Below are 20420 nucleotides of genomic sequence, written 5' to 3' on the forward strand. Positions count from 1 at the left end.
GGCTAAAAAATTATTAAAAGCAACCACATTTATTACAAAAAGTGCATTTAGTCAGATTTTTTTTTTGGGCGTTGGAACCTGCAAAGCATTGGAACTTTTATCAGTGGATCCCAGGTGAAGACTATTCCCAGCCACAGGTCTAGTCTAAGGTACAAATCTTTGGCTGGGGTAACCTAAAGTGTTACTAAACCCACAACAGTAAAATGAGTCTGTATATACAGTAATGCATGCTTGTTATACTCACAGTGGAACCTGAGGGGTTAATACTCTGCATTGTGTAAAAAGGCTATTTGATCCTGTCTTCCCCAATCCTTCCTTTCTTAAACTGTCCCCAACCCATCCCCCGATAGTACAGTGCCTATGGAGTCACTCTGTACATGCTCAGTTTGGTGTGTATTTCTAGAGAGTTTGTTTTTTTTCCTGGGAGGGTGCATTTAATCAGCCCAGGGCCAATCAGCACAGTCCAGACAGAGGGTCAGGGGTCATGTAGCCTCATAGGACAGTCAGAGTAGAATGAAAACACCTCCTACAAGATTTAACCAGACACTGAAAGTCACAAGACTGTTATATACTGCTGATGAGAAAAAGGTATTTTATATTTACTAAAATAATTGCATTTCCATGTCCTGTGTACTGTGGGAGACCAGATATAGTGAATGCAGTCCTGGGTTTAGGAATACTTTAACAATGATTCATATATATAGTGCCATTGCACTTCATTGAGATGTTCCGTTACCACCCAACTTCCTCTGATCCGAACTGCCTATACAGAGGAGAATATATCCCCTTACGCTTGTTTTTAGTGGACCGGATCAGAGGTAGGTGGGTGTACGAGGACTTGTGTCCATATACACCCACCGGTCCATATGGGTGAATGGACTGTCCCATCAGGTCCACCTCAAAAACTGACAGGTGGGTCTGATCTGAATGGACATGTGAAGGGGACCATGGTCTTTTTATTCATAGGTGCTGTGACTGGATCTGTAAATTAATGATGTAGCTGTGTGGGTGGAGTCACGCAAGCCAAACTTAACAAAAATATAGGAGCCTGCAAGGAGAGAACATGAAACATGGTCAGAAAGGTGGACTTAGCCTTTAAAACAGCCCACACGCAGAGGGCCTCCTTAAAGCGGAGCTTCAGTCTGCTCTGGACAGGCTCACCTACCCACACACAGAGGGCCTCCTTAAAGTGGAGCTTCAGTCTGCTCTGGACAGGCTCACCTACCCCCCCTCCCCATGTCGCTATACACAGATGCACCCTTGGGGCTCATCCTGGCCTTCAGATCATGGCATCTGCGGGCACAAGGGGGTGTTTCCACGCACGTGCAAAGATGGAGAAGATTTTAGACTTCCCTGTTGCCAGTCTTTGCGCATGCGTGGGAAACCCCGCGCTTGCGCAGATAACTAGGGACCCAGAGATGTGCGCAGATGTGCCACAGGACTCTCCCAAGATCTGAGCCCTGTGGCACATCTCCACACATGCAGGGGAGAGGGGAAAAGGTATCACCTAGGCAAGACAAGCGGAAGTTCTGCCTCCACGAATACAAAAAGTTATGTCCATTAGTGGGGGGTTCACAGTGCAACCCTAGATGTAAAATCAGGGTCAAGGTTCGCTGTAAAGGAAATGTAAACCCCCAACTTTATGACAATTACAGGAACATGCTGAAGCACTGTGAATAAAAAGTAAGTGTTAATAATTATTTTCACAATTTTTTCATTCTCATTCTTTCTTGCACATCCATGCTGCTGATTTCCTGCACTCTTTGCAGTCACTTCCTTTCTAAATGTATGTACTCCAGAGAGGGCTGCATTTTTTTCTCAGGGTAGGTTTCTACAGTTGACAACAGTACCTGTGTAATGGGTGTTAAAACCACCACTTTATGTCCACATCAGAAGCTTACCTAACAATTCAGGAGAACAGCTGGGAGATAGGAAGAGCATTGTCCCCCCAAGTAAGAACAAAGACCTACATGGCAGGATCACCAGGTATTTTTTTAATGCAATCTGCAGATGTAAAAATAATAAAAATAACCTTTGAAATGAATTTAACAGGTTAAAGCATATATGACATTTTAGAATGTTGCTACACATACAATATACTGAATATTGCATACTCACTGTAGATGTTACAAAGAGAAAAACTAGAAACACCAGCACAGTTTTTGAATATTTTATTAGGAATAAGGATACACAATTTCAAACAGGCTACAAAAGAAATTGTTTGGGTAGTGCTTGTATCTAACCCTTAGGCTAGATTCAGACGTGCTTCTAAGCCTGCCGTTCCTCTGAAGATCAATGAGTGCTTGAAACACATTTCAGAGGAGATTGACAGGTGGGACGGCGATGTGACATTTCCTCACAACCTATTTTGAACCCCATTTTTTAAAATGAACGTAGGGTATTTGCGTTGCTTCCCCATTCGCTTGAGTAGGTCACATGGGCGGGTGCACATCAATGGCAATGTGTTGACTAGTTTTACAAGCATTGAGAAGGCAATACTGCTGCTTCCTGCATGCCTGTTTGTTGATCTTCATCCCCAATGGGATTTTACATTGAAATACCACGCTGCAAATGCCATAGCCACGTTTGGCATGCAGTTGCGGCATGGTCTTATTGACGTCAATGGGAAAGTTTGACAGGTGGATGCGCTTCTGGACTTGGAGAGTCTTGGGGAAAAAGGTCAGGTGGCCTATACTCAAAAAGTAAGCGCTTACAGAATTTTAAATATGCCCTTGTAAACTTGTAGGGTTTGATCACACTACCTTTGGCTGGTGTCGGTTTTGCCGGGTGTTGAAATGCGTTGTTTGGTATTACATAGTTTATATATTTTTTTAAACTTTGAGAGTGATCAAATGTACATTTCATTGAAGTCATAGCACAGCAGCGCAGTGAAATGCATTGTGGTGACCTGTGGTGCCATCTGACGAGTGGAAAAAGATGTCCGCACTGCACTAGCATTGTTGAGAGAACTAGACACATCAAAAACAATTATTTTCTATGTGTGCGCTTGTGATGAAAGGGCTTCATCAAATGCATAAAAAGCCAGTGACCGCACAAAGTGAATTTTTCTATAGGTTTTCCAAAAATATTATACATTTGTATACAGGAACATTTAACTGCTTCAATACCGGACACTTTCACCTCATTCCTACAAAAGCCAATTTTCAGCTTTCAACGCTGTCGCATTTGAATGACAATTGCATGATCATGCCAACACTCCTCATAAAAAATGTATTTATTGGAATTCCGGCTAACTTCAGAGCCGCCAGGACACTTCTTGTGCCCCCCTTGGTGATTGACATAAGCCGCGGCATTATCCGATTGAATGCACACTGGAAAACCCTGAAGACCAATGGTCCAGACACAGTGCGATCACTCGGAGTTCCAAGACATTGCTCAGTAGTCTGGACTCTGCTCAGTAGTCTGGACTCTTCCAGAGTCCAGATCCCCTGAGCAGAATGTTTGCCGAGGATGCCTGCCCAGCCGGATAGGCTGCCATCCGTGGTGACCACTGTCCAATACAAGGGGAGGAAGGATTTGCCCAGCCAAAGTGCCGGAGAACAAATCCACTATATCAGGGACTCTTTCGTTCCCTGAATCAGTCGAATCAGATTGTCCAGAGACTGCGGAGTCTTGTCCTATTTGGTCAGAATCTCCCTTTGTAGGGAGATTGTATGGAACTGTGCAAACTGAACTCCCCTTTAAAAAGGTAGACACTATCGGGCCCAGCACCCCTATGCAAGTCGGGAGGGATGACCATCTGCTGGACAGCAGGAGAGTAACTGCCTCCAGAGGAGGCCCTGAAAGGCTTCAAGCCCTTGTCAGTCGACCCTGAGGGACTAAAAAACTTCTTATGAGCCGAAAAGGAAGGACGTCTACAACGAGGTTCCTTGCCCTTAGTAGCTTGCTGAATATACTCTTCCCCCCTATGAGACCTTTTATGATGTCATCCAGGGTAGCTCCAAACAGGCGATATTAAAAGGGAAGATCAGTCAAGGCCTTTTTAGAAGTCTGGTCTACAGGCCAGTATTTGAGTCAAAAGACACGCTGAAGGACCACTGCCAAAACAGAGAGCCGAGCCACTAGGGGAGCTGCATCCAAAGAGGCATCACAGATAAACTGCAGCCCCTGGACCAGCTGGTCCACCAGCTCGGCAAAGGCAAGGGGGAGCTGTTCTCCTTCTAGGTCACGGCGTAAAAGCTTAGCCCACTCGCTCAGAGTTTACAACACCAGGGCAATAGTGAATTCCGGCCTCAGTGCTGCACCAGCCAGAGTGTTAGCTGGATCCCTAAAGGCCGGGGACTCTTCAACCGGAATCATGGTTGCCTTGTTCAATCTGGAAACCAGAGGGTCCACCACCGGTGGAACAGTCTACTCCTAAGAAGGGACTTCTCAGAGATAACGTCTAGTAAAGCGCTTAGGGACCCCACGGGGAGGCTTTGGTCGTCCCCACTCTTTAGCGACAATTTTGTCAAAATAGGCGGGTAAAAGAAACACCTTTGCCACTCTGGATGGCTTGCGAGTGCCAAATGGAACCTGCGCACCTGTCTCAGCTGCATCCTCCATCTTCAAGGTCTCACACACAGATACAATAAGTGCTTCCACCAGCGCCTTTTCGTGCGTGGTTGCAGGCGTGGAGGAACCATCCTCAGCAGGGTGACCCACGTCCGCATTGGCCAAATCAGATTCAGGATCTGATGAGACAGATGAGGGCAGGGGGAAGGCAGGGGGCGCTTTTTGCTGGCATGTCGCCCAAAGACCACCTCCACCCGGGACACAAATGACTCCAGGCCTGTCGCTAGTGCATTGATGCATGGTTGGGACCCGGAGGGCCCCGCAGCCTCAGAGAGGGGATCAGGTGGGGAGATGTGCTCCAAAGACTCCATGAATCACCAGGGGGACCCCACAAAAAGTGTAAAACACTGCAAGGGACAACCCCCACCATGCTGGCGGCAGCACCACTCAGTCACCAGGCACAAGCACCGAGCGATCCTCAGCAGAGAAGTAGAGAACCCCACCAGACTCCCCACCCAGCAGAAACAGGCACCTGCATCCACCAGGATAATCTGCACTCCACGTGCAGCGATCAGGAAGTAAAAAAGAATCTAGGAGTCAGCACCAGGGAATAAGGAGATGCTTCCACCGCCAAAATCGCCATCCACAGGGCTCCACTATCATGGCCACCGCTATTTTCAATGGCAAACCACTGCAAAATGGCCACCGGACTAAATAAACATGTCCGCCGTGTATAGAAACACACAGGCTACAACAAAATGGTGACAAAATGGCACCACAAGGCTTACAGGGACCCAGAAGGGAACCCAGACCTCTAGGACAGGCCCAGGCAGGATGTAGGGGCCTGACAGTAGCCCTCACCAGGTACAACCTTACCACACAGACAATCGTCTGGTTGCCAAAGGCGCACCCCCTCCTCCGGGCCCCCATCGCCAGCATAGCGCCCTGCCCCAACTCCAGAAGGTGGACCAGACCACTCAAACAGCCCCAACATATGTGGAGAGGGAGGGGTGGTAGGATAGGGGGACTGATGACAAGGGGGGGTAGGCCTGACGGGTAGGAGGGGAACATGAGGGTCCGTCTGATCATCCCAAGGAGGGGCCGACGTCCACCCCAAAACCCTCCAGGGGGGGGGGGGGACAGCTACTCGCCATACCAGGAATCAGGCAGGCATTCGCTCCAGACAGAACCCCTCGCCATTGAAATGGGGGGGCTGTCGGCCCGGGGCCTGGTGGTATGTGACCTCTCGAGGCATTTAACTTGCAGGCCAGCCTCTGTTCAGTGGGTCTATGTCGCGGCCAACCAAGCGCGCTCGCTGGCCAGACTGGGGCGACCCCTTGATCTAGATTATCCAGCCCATCGTCCAGACCGGCAGTTGATTGTAGATCTCACAGGAAAATTCTAGGGAGGAAAAAATTTCTATCTAAAAAATAGAAATTGCCAGGACCAGAGATTCCAGCAAGGAACCAGATCCTTACTCCTGACTAGGCAGAAAAAAAAAAGATGAATGCCTATAGCTGGGAAAGGGAATATATCCCCTAGGACTGCCCATGGGCATAGACAGACTTTTTTTCTGCCTAGTGTCCTACTCCTGTAGGGGGCAGTATAACAAAACAGTTATGAAGATCTGAAGTGGTGTCCGTCTACGAACGAAAGAAAATGTTTTTTTTTTTTCACTATTTTTACATACTATGCAGTACAGCATGATCATATGACGGGTGTGGTGGTGATCAAGGAAACTGATTTGTGACAGTATGTAAAAATAATAATAATAATAATTTGATTGGCCCTGTCTGTACCATGTGATAACTGTGACAAATCACAGAGCTCTTCAAAATAGTACACAAAAAAAGGCATGTAACAAAGCCTTTCATAGTGTACAACTGTCGTGTGACCTACTGTGATTGGCCACAGTGATCACATGGTACAGGCAGCAGTTTGCAATAGGTAAAGGTTAAAAAATCTACAAACCCACAAAATTCATCTAATGGAGCCTTACTCAACCTTTTTACCCCAGGGGAGCCCAGGTCTCAGGGAACCCCTGCTAAAAATAAATATACTTACAGTTCAAGGTATACTAGCATGACCACTAAATTGTGGACCATTGCCCCCAACTTCCACACCCCCCCAGCCATAATCTTCCAGTATCGCGGGGGGTCAATGGACCTGTCACAGGCATTCAATCAGGAGTGGCGAGTTTCTGTCACCTTCCTCTATTCATTCCACCTTCCATGAATAAAAAAAATTATCTATGAATAGATGGGTGGATGAATGTAAAGTCCCCCCCTCCCCCCTCCATTCGTAGATTGATTTTCATTGAGGGTATATAGTACAGCGTCTATGAATGGGGGGGGGGGGGGCAGAAGGGGCAGGCTTTCTTGACAATTGCCTGTCACAGGTCCCTCAACTTTGCAACCCTGACAGCACAAGAAGATTACCGCTGCAGGGTAAGGTGGAAGGAGGTGTGCCAGAGGACTTTGAATTTCAGCTATGTCAGCTGCCACTAGCACAGGGGACACTTTGCATTAAATGTAGGTACTGACCCTTGTGCTGTTTTTTTTTTTTTTTTACCTAAATTTGGGTTTTACCCCTTTCCGGCCCACACTATAGCCAAAAGACGTCTACAGCATGGGCTTACTGTAGGTAGGTCATTGCACCTTTGCTCATCGGGAACCTCTAGCAACCTGAGGAGGAACCCTGGTAAAAAACGTGTTAGTGTTATATAATGCTAGAGAGAAAAAAAAAAATACTTTGCAATTACCTGCAAGCATCAACAAGCAGCTTAGCTCTGTCCAGCTCTTGCTCAGACACGACCACTGTCCTGGGGTCTGTAATATTGAAGAAGTGCTTCAAGCGACCAATGAACGTACTCTGATCCCATCTTGGGGTGTCAATATTAAACCTGGACACATCGACTTCCATACTTCCTTGCCTTTCCTAAATGAAATTAGAGACAACATGGTTATGAAGTCAAAAGGACAATGCTGTGATGTGTTTGATATAAGTCTGTAGGCAAGAAGGTAGACTGTGTTTTCTAGAATATCAGTTCAGATTTGAAAGCACTGCATATCTAAAGCTAAAACCAATGTAATGTTGTGTAAAGAGTGATGAGGGTTTAGGACCCTTGTCAGGTTTTTACTGCAGTCTGTGCCCCTGGGAACTTAAGCCACAGTTTTACCCCCCCCCCGCCCCCCCCAGCCTAAACAAGGGTCTGCAGCTGGTCAGGGCTGAACACACGCCAACAGCGTAAGGCTTTCTTTATGGCCATGGCAAAAATGGTATGCTACATTTGGTACAGCCGGCACACAGCTATATATTATACAATTTTCCTTTAGATTTACCAAAACCATATAAAATGAGATCAAACCTAAACACTCTCAATTTGTATGCAATCAGGCAAGCCCTTGTAGTACATAGTTTAAGGTAAATCTAAAGGAAATTGAATAAGAAAATTGTAGAGTGTATGGCAAGCCTAATTATTATTATTATACAGTGCCAACAGTTTGTGCAGAGCTTTACAACATGAGGGCAGACAGTACAGTTATAATACAACTCAATAGAGGAGGAATCAGAGGGCCCAGCTTACAATCTAATTCAGGTATATGAGACTACGCCACAACTGCATGTAATGAATGGGGAGGGGGGGGGGGGGGGTCGGCATTTTGGGGGTTAAAACAGGAGATGAGGCAGGGACATAGACTCAAATTGTCTTAGGGCTCAGTAGGGTTGCACTGATCCCAGATATTTTCACAAGTTCTCGTATGGAGTATAATGCTCCAATACCCGCAACCGATACCTTTGCGGTTCGATTTGAGCCCATACAATGTTTATTGCATACGATTTAAACAGGAACGAAGTGCGATTCCTGTCGGAATAACATGTGGTTTACCGCAATACTTGTGTGTGAACCCAGCCTTGTCATAGTGATTTCAGCCTGGGTTCGCACAGGAGTGGGAAACCGCCTGCGATTCAGACAGGAATTGCGCCACATTCCTGTTCAAATCACATGTGAGTCTTTGCAGTGCAATTTGAGCCCATTCATTTTATATGGGCTCAAACCACCCTGCAAAGGTAACGCTACTCAGTATTGGCGAGTACTTGACTGAAGGTATTGGTACTTATACTGGCCAATAAAAAAAACAGGTGTTGGTGCAACCCTAGGGCTTCGTCATACCTGCGGCAACCCTTGAAGAGCGATTCATGGTGCATCAAGGTGGTATTAAATCCAAAAACGAAAAATTTTATTTATTGCAGCTAACAAATCATTAGATGTGGTGGCTGCATTCGTTTTCCTTTTTTAGGCTTTCCCTCTCTGTTTTCACCTGGGTTATCTGACCAGTAACACACCTCCTGTATTAAAGTGCCCCCCTCTGGATGAAGGAGCAACAGAGACGCAACAGAGACGCCTTTGGACAGCAGCATTGTCAGTCTGGGGGGAGTAAAGTGTTAGATGTACTAGCAGATTTAGATACACTAACAAATTTAGGCCAAACTTCAGCTCACACTGCAGGTACACAAACAGTTGCAGCAAAGTTTTTTTTTTTTCTTTTGGGATAAAGGTTTTACATTAATAAAAATACAGCTGATCATTGTAGGCAGCCCATTCTGTGGTAAATGGTTGGTCTCAAACTTTAAAATGCTACATCTTCAGGAGAGCTTGTTCTATTGAAAAACAGACTTACTGGCAGGATCACCAGGTGAAAAAAGAAAGTAGGCCTAAAAAGAAAACAAATGCAGCCATCACAAGAATTGGTAAGCTGCAATGTAATAAATGTTTTCTTTTGGGTTTAATACCGCTTTCATTAAAGTGGAATTTTAGGCCAAGGATAAAAGGGGCCAACATGCAAGATTTTTAAAGCAGAAGAGACATGCTTTGTCATTTTTCTGCATTAAAAATATTTACCTGCCTGTCCGCCCCTGTACAGTGAGCTACGCGAATCTAACTGAACTCCCGCACATGCGTGGAAGTGACATCATCCCTGGCCAGACAAAACAAGGGGGCGGGCGATCGGGAACCAGAGGCCGGCTGCCAGAAGAGGTCAGCGGCTGGGTGGGGAGCTCTGGTGTGCCGCATCGCAGGTGAGTATAGTTCCACTTTAAGGCAGTTTATAAATTCATATATCTCTCATCACCTCCTTCTATGCGCTCATTCTGGACTTCTCCAGAGCCTCTCTCATCCTTTGGAACTCTACTACCATCTGTTCAGTTCTCCTACTCTGTCCACCTTTAAATGATCCTTGCCAAGTCATCTCTTCAGGGAAGACTATCCTGCCTTTACCCTAAAATGAAAGTTATACTTTCTCTATCAACTCATCACCCCTACCCCCCACACCAGGAGAGGTGCTAGAGCCACATAAAGTAGCCTGACAAGCCCTGTGTTAGATTGTAAGCTCCTAGGAGCAAAACCCTTCTAGCCCTCTTGTATTTTATTATATTGTAACTGTACTGTCTCCCTATATGTTGTAACGTTGTGCAACATGAGATAAATCCTGTATTATAATAATATCTTGCTGTGCTATCCAACGCTGCAGTTATAAAGTGAACAGATGGTATGAGATAAAGGATTGCGATATATTATAATATATTAGCGGGGTTGGGGGGGTTGAGTTTAGTGGCACTCTAAAGCATATGAATAATCAAATAATGCAAATGATACGGATGTCAAAAACGTATAAAAATCAGCCAAGCATATGTAACAGAATTTAAATAGGAACATGTCACACGGCTTCAATATGCATACATACACAATGTGCTGAGCACTATACATGGCAGTCTATTTAAAGATCTCGTTAAGAACCAAATATAGTGACCTCTACAATACCGTTATTTGGTGAACAGAGAACTGAAATTAACCACTGCTGACTCAGAAAACATCGAACCAGAAAAGACAAAGTAAGGACATTCACCTGTTACAAAGTGATTTATTGCCCGGAATAATTCACCCAAGTAACTGGTAATGCCATTTGTAAAGGACTTGGTGAAGCGTGCCTTCTTCATCCTGCTCGTGTAAAATAAATATATATACATACATACATACATACACACACACACACACATACACATACATACACACATATACATACACTCGCCAGCTATTTATTAGGTACACCTGTTTAATTGCTTGGTAACACAAATTGCTAATCAGTCCATCACATGGTAGCAACTCAATGCATTTAGGCATCTAGACACAGCGAAGAGGATTGGCTGAAGTTCAAACCGAGCATCAAAATGGGGAAGAAAGACGATTTAGGCCCAGTTCATACTGCTGCGACATGAGCTCCGACTGAGAGCACGCTTCTCATGACATGTAAGAATCAATGTTTCCCTATGAGAGCCGTCTAAAAGAGGTTGAAAATTCAGTAGGGTTTTTTTTTTTTATCTTAATGCATTCTACGTATTAAGATTAAAAGCCTTCTGTGTGTAGCAGCGCCCTTCATACATACCTGAGCCCCCTCTCTATCCAGCTATGTCTACGAGTGCCTCGGCCATCTGGGAATCTTTCTCTTGATTGGCTGACACATAGCAGCGGTGCCATTGGCTCCCGTTGCTGTCAAACTCAGCCAATCAGAAGAGAGAGGGGGTGGGGCCAAGCAGCAGCTCCGTGTCTGAAAGGATACACCGAGCTGCAGCTCGGGTGCCCCCATAGCAAGCTGCTTGTTGTGGGGGCACTCAACATGAGGGAGGGGCCAGGAGCTCCAGCCAGGGACCCGAGAAGAGGAGGATCTGGGCTGCTCTGTGCAAAACCACTGCAATAGAACAGGTAAGTAGAAGAGATTTGCTATTTTAATAGAAAAAAAAAAAAAAAAAAGAGACAATTACTTTAACTTGTCTGACTGTGTCTGTCCGACTTTTGAAAAGGTACCTTCACTGCTTGGGTCCGATTTCAGCTCGCTGAATTTAAATGACAGTCGCATCCAAGTTGGATCATCATCTAAACTGATCCGACTTGTGACATATGCTCAGAGGCAATGTCGGATCATCATGCTCAGAGGCAATGTTCGCAAACCAAAATTTATAAAAAATAAGAATCTCATCAGACCCTTATCCGAGCATGCAGGCCAGGAAAGAGGGGTACGGATGAGTGAGTGACCCCCCCCCCCGGCCTAAACCATGCCAGGCCAAGTGCTGTCATTATGGGTAAGTGCTTTGTGTGGTTTCGGTAACATATGCCTGGTGCAAACAGTTCGGGCGAGAAACACATTAACCTTTCAATTTATCGTTCGTTCTGCAGAATTTTCCAAACTGTTCGATTTTTTCAGCTCTGAAAAGTTAAAAACGATTTTCTATAGGATATGTGCCCATTAACTGGACGAAAAACGACCGAACAGACCAAATGACAGATTTCCGTACAATTTTTGGGCTAGTGTATGGTCAGCAATATAAAACGCGTTCTTACAACCCTTCAGCTACAATTGTAAACTAAGCCTGACTATCAAGATGTAAAAAAAAAAAAAAAGCCCCTTTCACTGTATCACAGAGGTGAAAACATTAAAGGCTTTTTTTTTTTTTTTTTTATTTTTTTTTCAAATATAATTTTTTATTTACTTTTTTAAAAAAATAAACAACAACCAAAAACACAGAAAGGCATACTTTGGAACAGCAGTTACATACATGCCAAAACAAATTATCAGGATACCAACAACATTCCATTGATCAACAGATAACGAAAAGCAAAAGGGAATACAGGTCATCCCGGCACCCTCTTGTACCTCTACCGGAGGGTCCCACAAAGTTAAATACCTTCCTAAAACATCATCTGTCTCGACTTATAATTAAATAAATTCTCACATTACCCTTCCCTTCCAGATTGCCCTTTTTGTTAACTAAAGACGAACCAAAAAACAAACAACAACAAACACACTCACACAAGAGAAAAAAAAAAAAAGAAGAAGGGGAATTTTCTCTCTCCCCCCCCCCCCCCCTCCCCCCATCTCCGACATAGTAGGCTACTTCACCATCTAAGTACGCAGCCAAGATGTACCCTCATCAGACAGAATATAAGTATTCCAGGATTCCCAGGTCTCACAATATAATTCTCGCTTGCCTTGTGATGTTAACACCAAATCCTCCATCTTATTAATGGCCTCTACCCTCCGTATCCACTCTTTTACCGTCGGGGGGCAAGGACTTTTCCACAATACCGGAATGCAGGCCTTTGCTGCATTCACTAAGTGTCTTACCACCGATTTCACGTATCTCTGCACGGGTATGTCTGAAAGGTGGAGCAAAAAAAAAGCTGGATCCTCTTGAATAGAGTATTCCGTAAATTTTTGAACAATAGCTCTAATTTCAGACCAATATACTGAGAGTTTGGGGCATGACCAAAAAATGTGAAGCAGCGTTGCATCTTCCCCCCCACAGCGCCAACAATTCGCCGATGTATTTGGAAAGATCCTATGAAGTCTATGGGGTGTATAATACCACCTGCACATTAACTTAAAATTAGTCTCTTGAATTTTGGTGCAAATAGACGATTTAAAGGAAAGCAAGATAATATTTTGTATTTGCCGTGGTGTAAAAGTACGATGTAAATCAGATGCCCATTTAGTCAAACACGTCGGGGGAGAGTCATCCATCGGAGTCGTTAATAAACTATAAAGTAAAGAAAGCGTATGTGACAAGACCCCCTCTTTCAGACAGTACTCTTCAAATTTCGTCAAACTTCTTGCGAAATCTACTGGATTCGGCAATGTATGTAAAAAATGATGAAGTTGTAAGGCTGACCAGAAAGTCAGTCTAAAATATCCATCCATGTTTGTTAAATTCTCCAGTGTCGGCCATCTATCCGACACCAGAAACTGGGCCGCCCGGGTGTGTCCAGAAGCTCCCAATGCAACTAGATCTGGTGAGACTAGGCCCGGTGTAAACCGTGGGTTTCCAATTACTGGCATTAATGGAGAACATGGCGGGGAAAGAGAATGCCGTGTCATGACCTGATTGCATATTCGCAGTGTTGTACCCATAAGAGGATGCAAACGTAGCTGCGAAGGCAGGTCTGAGTAACACCACAGTGCACCCTTCAAGGGAATATTCGTCTGTGCTTGCTCTATGTTAATCCACAGCTTAGATGCCTGGTGTCGACACCAGTCAACCACTCTGCTAAGATGAACTGCTTGAAAATACTTCTGTATATCCGGTAAAGCTAAACCGCCAAATGCTCTTGGTCGGATCATTTGCGTCCGTGCCAGACGAGGTCTTTTCTGTGCCCACACAAATTTAATGAAAAGGGAATGAATCAGATGAAAGTACCTGGCGGGCGGCCGTATCGGAAGGGTCCTTAACAGATACAGATGCTTGGGTAGTATACTCATTTTTAGCAGGTTACACCTGCCAAACCATGAGTGTATACCCAAATGCCACTTATCCAAAAGAGAACGTGTCTCCCCAATCAATGGGGGAAAATTCATGTCATAAACCTTAGATAAACAAGATGGAATTAAAGTACCTAAATATCTTAAGGCCCTCTCTGTCCATCGGAAACCAAAACTCGTTTGGAGGTTACGTAAATGATACGAACGTGCTCCCACTCCCATTGCCTCTGATTTGTTAAAATTAATTTTAAAATTTGATAGGGATCCGTACCTGGTCAGTTCCCGCAACAAATTCGGAAGAGAGAGGGAAGGATTCGTCACCGAGAACATAAGATCATCAGCATAGGCTGATATCTTATGTTGGCTTCCACCAATCCCCACTCCCTGTATGTCTGGATTTTGGCGCACAGTACAAAGGAAAGGCTCCAATGAGAGAACAAATAAAAGAGGAGACAAGGGACAACCCTGTCTCGTACCATTATTAATAAAAAAGGGTTCGGATAACAGACCATTCACCTTAACCTGTGCTGTAGGGATTGAATATACATTAGTGATCCATCGCATCATATTGCTTCCCAGGCCAATGTATTTAAGAACCGCAAACATAAAACGCCAGTTAACCCTATCAAAGGCCTTTTCCGCGTCGGTATTAATAAAAACACTCGGTATTCGAGAAGTGTTAGCCACATGGATCAGGTTTAACACTTTGGTGGTGTTGTCCCTAGCCTCCCGGCCTGGGACAAACCCCACTTGGTCAAGGTGAATAAGGTCCATAAGATGCGGGGCTAAACGATTGGCCAAGATTTTCGTAAAAATTTTCAAATCAATGTTAAGTAAAGAAATAGGCCTATAACTTCCACATAATGTAGGATCCTTCCCTTCTTTCAGTAGGATGGTAATATGTGCCATTAGTGTATCTCTAAGCATATTGGTGCCCTCCCTTACCGAATTGTACAGCCTGACCAGGTACGGGCCCAAAATAGAAAGGAAAACTTGGAAATATAGTAATGTAAATCCATCTGGCCCGGGAGCCTTCTTTAACTTCATAGCTCCTATAGTCTGTTGGACCTCTAACAGTGAAATCGGTTTATCTAACTGCTCTCTAGTTTCACTAGGTAATGTAGGGAGCCGAGACCTTTCCAGATATTCCTCTATCTCCAAATTAGAAGAAACAGTCTCCTTCAATGCATACAGCGAGGAATAGAATCGGCTAAACTCTTCCACAATCTGTTTAGGTGGGGTCAACGTATGGCCTTGTGTTGAGACAATATTAGGGACATAGGTTGAGAGTTTCGATTCTCTCACCGAATTTGCCAAAAGTTTCCCACATTTATCCCCATATTCATATCCCCGGGCTCGGCTCCTCTGTAGGGCTGCTTTGGCCCTATACAGGTACAGGTCTGTTATTTGTTGACGTGTTCTTATCAACTCTGTCTCCAATACAGACGTCGCAGCATGTCTATATTGCGATTCTAGCTGACGGAGTGTATCTAGAAGCTGCATTAAATGTTTGTCTCGTTCCTTTTTAAGTCTCGACCCATGTTTAATAAAGAGCCCCCTTAGGACCGATTTATGGGCCTCCCAGATGTACCCTATCCCACTTTCCTCCAGGTCGTTCCTCTGAAAATAATCCTGTAATTCCGACGAGATCTCTGTCAGAACCTCAGGGGTCTGTAGGAGGGTCTCATTCAACCTCCAAAAGCGTTGACAGGCCACGGCTTGGTCTGACAGAGAGTAAGTGATCATCACTGGCGCATGGTCTGACCATGTTATGTCACCTATTAACGATGCCTTAATCGCATGTAGTTGTCTGTGTGGAATTAAAAAATAGTCAATCCGTGAGTAACATTTATGGGAAGATGAATAAAATGTATAATCTCTCTCCGATGGATGCCACAGACGCCATACATCTATCCATTGAGCATTATAAAACGTTTGTGCGATACTTTTACAAGCCGACGGCAAAATAGCCGATCTGCCTGTAGACGCATCCAAACGGGCTATCAATGGAACATTAAAATCTCCGCCTAGAATAAGCTGTCCTTCCACGAACTCCAACAGCGATTTAGTCACTCTTTTAAGAAACCCTGCTTGGCGATCATTTGGAGCATATATTGTTGCAAAAGTAAACTGTATGTCTCCAATCTTCCCTCTCACAAACAAATATCGTCCCTCGGGATCAGACAATATCTCACTCAATTTCCATGGAAGTTTGGAGGATAGCAAGATAGTCACTCCTCGGGACTTAGCCTCTGCATTGGTGGCGTGATAGGCTGTATTATAGCATCTATTCGTGAGTTTGGGCACTCTATCCCCCCTAAAGTGGGTCTCTTGGATGAAAGCTACATCCACTCTCGAACGCTTGAGGTCATTTAACAACATCTTCCTCTTTTCTGGTATATTAAGACCCCTAGCGTTCAAGGAGAAGATGACAAGGTCCTCCATCATCGGGGTAGGCTAAAAAAGGGGAAGGAGGAGAGGGAAGGGGATAAGAAGAGGAGAAAAAAAAAAAAAAAAACCACCCACAAACAAAAACACAATCTCACACAATTACCTCCCCACACCCGGGCAAAGCAGGGTAGTCTCTTAGTCTCTTACCACCCGTTCCCCGGTTCAATTCCCCCTAACACTAACAGGGACAAACTCCCATGTACACTATGTGACCAAAGTCACCCCTCAGTGTACTGGCCTAAATGGGGCAGTGATCCAAAGCATGTACGGGCAGAGCACCTAAAAAAAATAAAAGGAATGTAAAATAAGAGCACCGCTCTCCCGGACCCTCTCCAACCCCCCCAGCCACCAACAAGAAAAAACAAAAAACAGGGACCCCACTCTGAATCCTGACTGTTTTTAGAATTAAGAGTCAAAGGCCCTTAGCCAACCTCTTCTAGCTATTCTTCCTGATGAGAAAAAAAAAAAAAATAAATAGATCTCTCCCCCACCTCCCCCGATCCCAAGCCCTCATAGGTAAGGGAAAGCGAGAAGGGAGGGTGTCAATCATCTTGTCCCTAATAAAGGGCACTATTTACCTCCCCCCAAAAAAAAAAAAAAAAAAAAAAAAACCCTCACCCACTCAAAAGAAGTAGGGGTGATACACCTCTCTCCCCCTCTTCTTTTAAAGATATCTTCCCCCTTCTCTTTATCTGTAAGTACCCCCTAATTAAGGTCATCAAAAAGTTTCTCCGTATACCGTTATTAATACCACTTCTAAAATAAGTAGGGGGGAATTCATACTCAACTGAGTCCCTTACTACTAGGGATAGTCGATTGCTGTTTCCCATATATGGGCCCCTCCCACGCCCCGGGCCCGGGCACCTGGCAACACTCAGCATTCCAAGTGAATGTGTATTAGAAAATTGTTGTGCTACTTATATAACCTGTGCCTCCCAAAAAAAAAAAAAAAAATTTCTTAATGTGACACCAAAAAAAAAACGAGAGGCCTCTGACACTATGACCTCATATTTATTACCTGTGCTTAAGAAGAGTTCTTGTCTCTCAAAGAAAAAACATCACGCTCACACTAAAAAAAAAAAAAAAAAAAAAAAAAAAAAGGGGGAAAAAAAAAAAAAAAAAGAGGGGGGAAAACCCCCATAAGCTATTGAATATTAGTGTTAGTTATTATGCTGAGCAATTCCCCTGGCCCCCGACCCCCCCTTGGACATGAGAGGCGACCTCCCCATCACACTCTGTTCCCTACAACCTCCTTTATCATACTAGAGTAAGCCAGGGGGAGAAAAAAAAAAAAAAAAAAAAGAAGGGGGAAAAGAAAAAAAGAAGAAAACCTCCCCTCCTTCCCCTTTCCCCCTCCCTTCCTTAAAGGGGGGAAAAAAAAAAAAAAAAAAGGGGAACCAAAAAAAAAAAAAAAAAAAGGGAGAATACAAAAAAAATTCCATAACTAATACATAAAGGTGTAATATCTACATCAAGGCTTAATTCTCTGTTTCTCTTCATATTGATCCAGCCTCTTGCACTTCCTTAGGGGAACCCTTTTTTTCCTGTTGTGCAAGGCGCCTCTTTCCAGGAAATCCTATACCTCCACTCCTCTGTCCTGGGAAGAAAGTTAACCAATTTGGAACCTGGAAGGGATCTATTCCCGAAAATGAGAAAAACGTTGGCAGATCGCTTGGCGATCGTAAAATAAAATAGCCTTGCTTATTACGAAAAGTAACTGAAAAAGGGAACCCCCAATGATAAGTTAGGCCTAACTGTCTGGCCTTCTCAAGAATGGGCCTTAAAATAGCCCTCCTCTGCAGTGTGGCTTTGGATAGGTCCGGGAGGATTTTAATGGGTACCCCCTCATAGTCTACAGTACCTTTGTCCCATGCGCCCCGTAGTATCAGTTCTTTGTCCGTAAAGTGATGGATCCGGCAGACCACGTCCCTTGATCCGTCAGAGTCGGTAGGTCGGGGACCTGGGGCTCGATGGACCCTATCGAACTGGAGTCTGGTCGGATACCGATCGCCCAGAATTATCTTAAATATGTCTTTTGCGACTTCTGCTAGGTTTTCCGACACTATAGCCTCCGGTAGACCTCTCAAACGCACATTATTACGTCGGCTTCTGTCCTCTAGCTCCTCCATGCGGAGCTGCAAGGACATCTCTGCTTCCAAATGTGTCTTGGTATGGGATTCCAGATCCCCCACTCGCCTTTCCAAAGAGGTAAGAGTCGACTCACCCGCCGTCACCCTCTGTGTTACTGCCTGCATCTCCTCTCTCACCTCTGCTATGGCGGCCTGTTGTTTTTCCTCCATCCAGATCACCAATGCCTCAATATCTGCCTTTGTAGGCAAAGCTTGCAAAAGGGCACGTAATTCAGCATCTGCCCTCAATGACAGGACCCCTTCCCCCATCCTGGGGTCGGCCGGGTGGTCCGGGTGTGTTTCAGGTATCTCCGACATGGCCAGGGATCCTGCATGAGAACTCGCAATACAAGCCGGGTCCGCCCCTGTAGTCTGCCGACCACGCTGCGACGCCATCTTAGAGCAAGATGAACCAGGGACTGCCGCAGGGAAAAACTGTGAGATCTCCCCTTCTGTTCTGCTTGATCTCGTTCTCTGCACTGAGCCTTTAGTTTTACGCTTCTTAGTCAGAGTCATGTCCGCTGTAATGTTCCAAACATGCCGGTTAGGTTAGGGTCGGAGAGAGAGCCGGGAGCTCAGTAGATGCGTGTCTCTACTCCGCCATGGCTTAGCCACGCCCCCCCTTTTTTTTTTTTAAATAAAAAAGATGTTATAATTATTACCTGCTCTGTGCAATGATATTGCACAGAGTGACCCCTTACCTCCTCTTTGGCAGCCCCTCAATGGTGCTGTCTGCTCCTTTCTGCAAGTACCTCCTCAGCAAGCTAGGGAGCTTGGTGCTAAAGGAGGCACCTGTGTATGCACATTGTGTCCATAGACCTACACAACACCAGTAAGTTATGCCCCACTCCCTCATCACAGGAGTATGACTGACAGCAACAGGAGTGGGTGGGTGGGGAAGGAAGATCAGGTAGCAGGGCATTTATAACCTTAAGGGCTCTTTCACACGGGCGTTCCTTTTTTTTTTGCCCGATCAGGTCCTTTTTTTTTTTTTTGTAACGGACACGGATGACACTTGTGTCATCCGGTCCGTATGTCCGTTTTTCATCCCATCCATTTGTGGATGAAAAACTGACATAATGCATGTCTATGTAAATACGGATGTCTGCGGATGACACCACTGACATCCGTTTTTGCTTCCGTTCCGTTTTTTGAAAGGAAGAAAAAATAGGGTTCTCCTCCGTTCAAAAAAACTGAACTGAACTGACAAAAAACGGATGTCAGAGGATGATCATCCTCTGACATCCGTATTTACATAGAGATACATTATGTCCGTTTTTCATCCGCAAACGGATGGGATGAAAAACGGACATACGGAACGCCCGTGTGAAAGAGCCCTAATGCAGGGAATGCATATAGGCCTCATGCAAACAGGACATTTGCCTTTCCTCCTGGCAGCAGCTTTTTGGGAGATGTGAATGTGGGTGTTCATTAACTTCATTGGCCAGAATAAGAATTCACTTTTGGCCATTGAAATGAATTAACGCCCAAGCCCCTTGTACATTTATACGTGTTTAAGGGGCGTCAAGTTTTTTTTTTTTTTCTTTGCCAAACCGCTGCTGCTCCTGGACACGTTGGTAGTGGGTTTGTTTCTGCCTCTAAACACCTACGTGTGCATGAACACATTGGCTAACATGGAGGGGTGTTTAGTGGCAGAAAAAAGAAAAACACCAGATGTCCCTAAAAGCAGAGTTTTTAAAGCTCAATGTGCATGAGGCCTGGAGCACCAGGAGCCATTGGAGTTTATTTACTAAAGGCAAATCCACTGAGCACTACTAGTGCACTGCAAGTGCACTTGGAAGTGCAGTACTGCAGATCTAAGAGGAAGCTCGGAAATGAGGGGAAGCTCTGCTGATTTCTATCATCCAATCATGTGCAACCTAATAAGCCGTTTATTTTTTTTACTTGCATGTCCCCTTTGGATCTAAAGCGACTGCACTTCCAAGTGCAAATGTAGTGCAAAATGGATTTGCCTTTAGTAAATAAACCTCATTGGCTCACAGTACTCTCAATC

General features: G+C 44.9%; 1 protein-coding gene across 2 annotated transcripts in view; it reads right to left on the reverse strand.

Moving 5' to 3' along the window:
* The window catches only part of SFXN2 (sideroflexin 2), a 112983-nt gene that overhangs the window by 73779 nt on the left and 18784 nt on the right, over positions 1-20420 (reverse strand). The window contains exon 2 of one of the 2 annotated variants that reach the window (XM_082269301.1): positions 7277-7452. In XM_082269301.1, coding sequence (XP_082125427.1) covers positions 7277-7452 — 176 coding nt within the window. Of the gene's footprint in view, positions 1-7276; positions 7453-20420 lie in introns of those variants that run through there. The other variant, XM_082269302.1, reaches the window with a different exon arrangement.

The sequence above is a fragment of the Pelophylax lessonae genome, assembly GCF_965119305.1.
Source record: "Pelophylax lessonae genome assembly, chromosome: 9".
NCBI lineage: Eukaryota > Metazoa > Chordata > Amphibia > Anura > Ranidae > Pelophylax > Pelophylax lessonae.